The 6,093-nt window shown below is 34.6% G+C and overlaps 1 protein-coding gene across 4 annotated transcripts in view; it reads right to left on the bottom strand.

Annotated features, from left to right (window-relative positions):
- LOC107656475 (histone-lysine N-methyltransferase ASH1L-like) overlaps positions 1-6,093 on the bottom strand; it is a 62,945-nt gene that overhangs the window by 3,240 nt on the left and 53,612 nt on the right. For all 4 annotated transcript variants that reach the window (XM_016444353.1, XM_016444352.1, XM_016444351.1 and 1 more), the window contains 6 exons: positions 4,340-4,426; positions 4,029-4,119; positions 3,299-3,437; positions 2,805-2,977; positions 2,498-2,664; positions 716-1,205 (listed from right to left, as the gene is read on the bottom strand). In XM_016444353.1, coding sequence (XP_016299839.1) covers positions 716-1,205; positions 2,498-2,664; positions 2,805-2,977; positions 3,299-3,437; positions 4,029-4,119; positions 4,340-4,426 — 1,147 coding nt within the window. The remainder of the gene's footprint in view (positions 1-715; positions 1,206-2,497; positions 2,665-2,804; positions 2,978-3,298; positions 3,438-4,028; positions 4,120-4,339; positions 4,427-6,093) is intronic.

Here is a 6,093-nt window from a genome sequence, read left to right as displayed (position 1 = left end):
ATATATATATATATATATGAAAAACAAATGATTGATCATGGTAACATTTATGGGTGAATTTAACAAAGACATGTCCAGGTCAAATTTCAACCTAAAAAAAAGTAAACAAAAAAAATAAGACAACATAATATTTTGTAGTGTACTATAATATAGTTATATTAAACTTTAAAACACAAAATAATAATACTGTTAATATTGATAATTAATTTAAAAGTAATATCATAATGAATATTAATGTGATGTAATATCATTAATATGAATAATAAAATTGTAAATTACGAATAAAATAACAAATTACTGACCATATTAACATTTATGGGTAACAGAAAGAAATGTCCAGGTCACATTTTTACCCCTACAAAAATCAGAATGAAAAAATAAATAAATTCTGTGATATAATTTAATACAGTTTGCATTCAATATTTCAGTGAATTTTCAATGAATGAATTCAATGAATTTCAATATTCCAGTGAATCATTTGAGAAACTTTAAGTGATTCTTTTAAGTCCTTTTCAAAGAAATCTTCCCATTTCAAAAGAGCATTCAGTATTTGTGCTTGGAGCAACAAAGAAGAAATATTAGGTTATTGAACGCCCAAAATAAAGGCAACAATAAAGAGGCTTTTACATTATTTAATTTAAGAAATTTAATTAGGTTGGAAGGAATGTAATGTTACTAAAGCCTTTTGGTTAAATAAATATTTGTTTTCTCTTACCATTCTTGCTGGGCGCCCGGTGCAGCAGGTCGAGCAGAATCTTGTTCAGTCGCTCTCTCTGTGCTTCTCTTCTTCCCGGGATTGATGGATGAAGAGGTAAAGAGGAGAGTGAGGATAAGCATGGGGTGTCCAATGCATCCCGCCCTCCTCCTCCCCTCTCTCGGGAGCCCTCATCCGTCTCTCTCCTCTCTACCCTCTCTCCACCCTCCTCTTCTTCGGCCATGTCTTCTTCCTCCCCACCTGTCCTCCTTTCCTGTGATGTGGATAGCTGGGATACAGGGGCGCTGGAGTCCTCCTGCGTGGTCTCCATCTCTCCCTCTGCTCCTCTCCCTCCGTCCTCGTCCCCATCTCTCGAGAAGCCAGCAGACAGTCGATCACATGATGCGCTGGGGGAGGGCTCTTCATCGCACGTTGATGCACCTTTGGGCCGCTCACTCTTCCAGGCAGAGCGGCCGCCATTCCTCTTGTAGTTATCCGGCACATAGTGAGGCTGTAGTCAGAGATAACATTTTTAAAAAGTAAGTGGAAGCAACTAGCATGAGTTAATTAGTTATGCGTCAACAATGAAAAAAGCAGACTTAATTTAATCAGATTTACAGACAGTCGATAACGCCACTTCCCATCCCATCTAAAACTGTCAAAATATGAATACAATAAAAAATGATGGGCTATAATTTATGGGTGACTCCCAAAAAGGAATGTCCAATTAAAATGTCAACCTTAAAAAGAAAATGAATAAAAAAATAATTGTACACACTCACACACACACACACATATACATAATTAGAATAGTAATATTAAAACGCAAAGTAACACAACTATTAATATCAATAAATATTAATAAATTATTTCCCATTTAAATCTGTAAAAATATGAATAAAATAAATTATTAGCTGAAACTCACAAAGAAATGTCTAGGTAAAAAAAAAACATCTGTAATGTAATATATCAAACTTTAAAAACAAAGTAACAAAAGAGTTAATATGAATAATAATTATTAATATTAATAGCATAATTTCTCAAGTAATAATGTAAAATATGAATACAAAAAAAATATATATATTATTGTCAATAATTTGTTGTGGGTGAATCTCAGAAATGAATAAAAAAATAATTGTACACACTCACACACACACACACATATACATAATTAGAATAGTAATATTAAAACGCAAAGTAACACAACTATTAATATCAATAAATATTAATAAATTATTTCCCATTTAAATCTGTAAAAATATGAATAAAATAAATTATTAGCTGAAACTCACAAAGAAATGTCTAGGTAAAAAAAAAACATCTGTAATGTAATATATCAAACTTTAAAAACAAAGTAACAAAAGAGTTAATATGAATAATAATTATTAATATTAATAGCATAATTTCTCAAGTAATAATGTAAAATATGAATACAAAAAAAATATATATATTATTGTCAATAATTTGTTGTGGGTGAATCTCAGAAAAGAAACGTTCAGGTCAAATTTCACCCTCCAAGAAAACATTTTGTGATATAATGTAACAGTTTATATTAAATATTAAAATGTGCACCATTAAAAGACCAAAAATTTATTTTGTGACAATATAGCCATATTAAATAATAAAATATGTAATATTACACAAAATAATATAATTATTAATGTCTAATTAAAATAATTAAAATAATAAATAATTAAAATATTTGTTATTATAATAAAAATCTTAATGGTTCTAAAAATCCTTCTTATTTTTGTTCACTTCTTTATCAGTTTTGTGAGATTCACAGCTTATACAATTACTCACCGAGAAGTCCCTCTTCGGCGTCAGTCTCTTGGGGAAGTGGTTGAACGCATAGGGCTTGGTGCACACTGGGTACCGGTTGCGGTGGATTTTGTAGAACAGGTGTGCCGATTTATCCAGCCGGTAGTCACAGATGTAAACGTCCTGTTCCTTTACCCCTTTTGGACGACCTGAATCCATTAGCAAGAGCAGCAGGCATTAGTATGCAAAGTGTATGGGGTTTTCAGCAAGTAACATCTGGTTCAGTACATTTCTTGAATCTCACTGTTGATTTGTTTATGTAAAACTGTTGTATGTGTGAACGTCTCACCCTTGCAGTAAGTATACAGGTCCAACACACAGCACGTTCCCACCACCGCCTCCAGTGGTATGATCTCATAGAGAGGCACTCGGAACAACTCGTTATGATAGAAGCGACGGGAAGGAGAGTGGTGCGTCTCGTGGGGACGGAAGTAGTGATGACCAAAGGCAAACCTCTCACCTCTAAAGAGAGAAAAAGAGAGTCAAGAACAAATCTAAGGTCCATGCTTCTGTTGATTAACAGAACAAGCATTGACAATGACGATTTAGTCAAGCAAGACATATTCCTTTCAAACAATCCTACATCTACAACCAGAAGCTATTGACAGGAGGATAAGAACTTTGTTCAAGCCTTAGCCTAAACTTTACGCTAAAATCTGTTTGGATGATAGGAATGTGTTTCCAGGGTCAACAAGGATGTCAATGCTTAATTTTGAATTAAGAGTTTAGATAAAGAATTGAATAAGGAAACATTTAAAAAATTGGGAGTGTGGTGACCCTCACTTTTCATTTTTCCAGAGTTTCTCGATACGGAAGATGTCCAGTTTGTCTCTGTTGATATGAGACAGGAGGCGGTATGACTGACGCACTGGCTGACCTTCTGTTGTGCGTCTGCTGTCTCTCATGAGGTACACACAGTCACCTGCAACAACCACATGCAAACATAAATAAACTTAAATATGCCGGCCAATCTGGAAACCATTTGAACCAAAATATTACAATATACACTACAGCTGGAGTCTGTAAGTTTTTTGAAAAATGTCTCATGCTCACCGAGGCTGCATTTATTTGATCAAAAACACAGTAAAAACAGTAATATTGTGAAATATTATTACAGTGTAAAATAACTGTTTTCTATTTTAAAATATTTTAACAATTTATTCCTGAACTGAATTTTCAGCAGCCATTATAAGCATGTAATTTGGTCTAGTCTTCTGTGTCACATGATCCTTCAGAAATCATTCTAATCTGCTGATTTGCTGCTCAAGAAACATGTCTTCTGATCAACGCTGGAAACGGTTCTGCTGCTTAATATTTTTTGTGGATTCTTTGATGAACGGAATGCTCAAAAACAGAAATTGTAATATTATAAATGTCTTTATTGTCTTTTTATCTATTTAATGTGTCCATGCTGAATAAAAGTATTAATTTCTTTAAAAAAATTTAAAAAACTGACCCCAACCCTTTGAACAGTAGTGCAGATTTCATTTCACAAACACACACATGCACGTACCCTGATGCAATAGTAAGTCATCACGAAGCAGGCATATATAATAGATGGATCCTGACTGGGCATAGCTGGGTTGGGGCACCATTGGGACCTCCTGTTGAAACATGACAGGAAATGCATAAAAGACAAACACACACACACACACACACACACACAAACAGCTTTCAAGAGTTCCAAACTTCCTGAATGACAGAGGAGATCTTAATCCTGGGGTGACCTTTAAAATGTTGTGATAAAATACCATATGGCCGTGCTAAACACAGTCAGAGAGGAAGAAAGAATTGTAAAGTTACACAGACTGAAAGGTCACATACCCTGTCCACTGGACGAGGGTCACACAGCTCACAGAGATAATGCTCCACATCCGCCTCCAAACGCATACAATCACAGTGCTGCCACACCTGACCGACAGAAACCGAGAGATAGATTACCTATACTTCCCCCAATTGCACATGGTTTAAAATCAATACACAACATATTACATTAACAACATGAATAATGAATAATTAATTATAAATATTAGATGAAACACAAACTTCAACATTAGAAATGTTGCAATGTAAACTGATGTAAATAAGTTCAGGTTGACGTACTAAAATTACTAAAACTAAAAAAAAAAAAAATTGAATAAAGCTATTTAGAAATATTAAAGAAAAAAATAAATACAAATTATAAAAGCACATAAACTGATGTAAATAAGTTCAGGTTGACATACTAAAATTAATAAAACTAAAAAAATGGAATAAAGCTATTTAGAAATATTAAAGAAAAAAATTAATAAAAATTATAAAACCACATAGCAAACTCACTAAAACGTAAACTAAACTGAAAATATAAAAATAAAGGCCAAGTCAAAATAAGAATGCATCCTATAATAGTATAGAAATAATACTAAACTAAAATTGATATTAGCATATCTTGCCTAATAGAAAAAATATTGTCTGCCTGTCTTCATAAAATACCTGTAGACTACAGATTTAAAAAGATATGGAGCTTTTCACATTTTCGAAAGAAAATACGAGTGTTGTTGGTCGGTGGAAAATTTGCTGCAGTAAAGCTAGGTTGTTGTAGCTGGTCGCCAGGGTGTTGCTAAGGTGTTCTGAGTGTTATTTAGGGAGTTGCTATGCAGTTAGTAGGCTGTTGATGTTTTTGGTCGCCAGGGTGTTGCTAAGGTGTTCTGAGTGTTATTTAGGGAGTTGCTATGCAGTTAGTAGGCTGTTGATGTTTTTAACAATAACAACGACGTGATATCTGATTTGAAAAAGTAGGAAAAAAAAGTTCAGCAAAACGCGATTCGAACCCCGGTCGATCGCGTCAAAAACGACTTTGACACAACTTTACCATCTTGATATTAGCATATCTTGCCTAATAGAAAAAATATTGTCTGCCTGTCTTCATAAAATACCTGTAGACTACAGATTTAAAAAGATATGGAGCTTTTCACATTTTCGAAAGAAAATACGAGTGTTGTTGGTCGGTGGAAAATTTGCTGCAGTAAAGCTAGGTTGTTGTAGATGGTCGCCAGGGTGTTGCTAAGGTGTTCTGAATGGTATTAAGGGTGTCGTAGGTGGTTGCAATGATGTTGCTAAGGTGTTCTGAGTGTTATTTAGGGAGTTGCTATGCAGTTAGTAGGCTGTTGATGTTTTTGGTCGCCAGGGTGTTGCTAAGGTGTTCTGAATGGTATTAAGGGTGTCGTAGGTGGTTGCAATGATGTTGCTAAGGTGTTCTGAGTGTTATTTAGGGTGTTGCTATGCAGTTAGTAGGCTGTTGATGTTTTTGGTTGCCAGGGTGTTGCGAAGGTGTTCTGAATGGTATTTAAGGTGTTGCTATGCAGTTTGAGGGTGTTGCTAAGGTGTTCTGAGTGGTATTTAGGGTGTTGCTATGCAGTTAGTAGGCTGTTGATGTTTTTGGTTGCCAGGGTGTTGCTAAGGTGTTCTGAGTGGTATTTAGGGTGTTGCTATGTAGGTAAAAAACTGTTGGTTCTTGCCAGGGTGTTGCTAAGGTGTTCCGAATGGTATGTAGCAGTGGCGTGCGGTGGTGTTTTAAAATGAGGAGGCAGTTATATATA

Source organism: Sinocyclocheilus anshuiensis, unplaced genomic scaffold (assembly GCF_001515605.1).
Source record: "Sinocyclocheilus anshuiensis isolate Anshui unplaced genomic scaffold, SAMN03320099.WGS_v1.1 scaffold2019, whole genome shotgun sequence".
Lineage (NCBI taxonomy): Eukaryota > Metazoa > Chordata > Actinopteri > Cypriniformes > Cyprinidae > Sinocyclocheilus > Sinocyclocheilus anshuiensis.
Note: the sequence above shows the minus strand (reverse complement) of the source record. Positions and strands in the feature narration are given on the sequence as shown.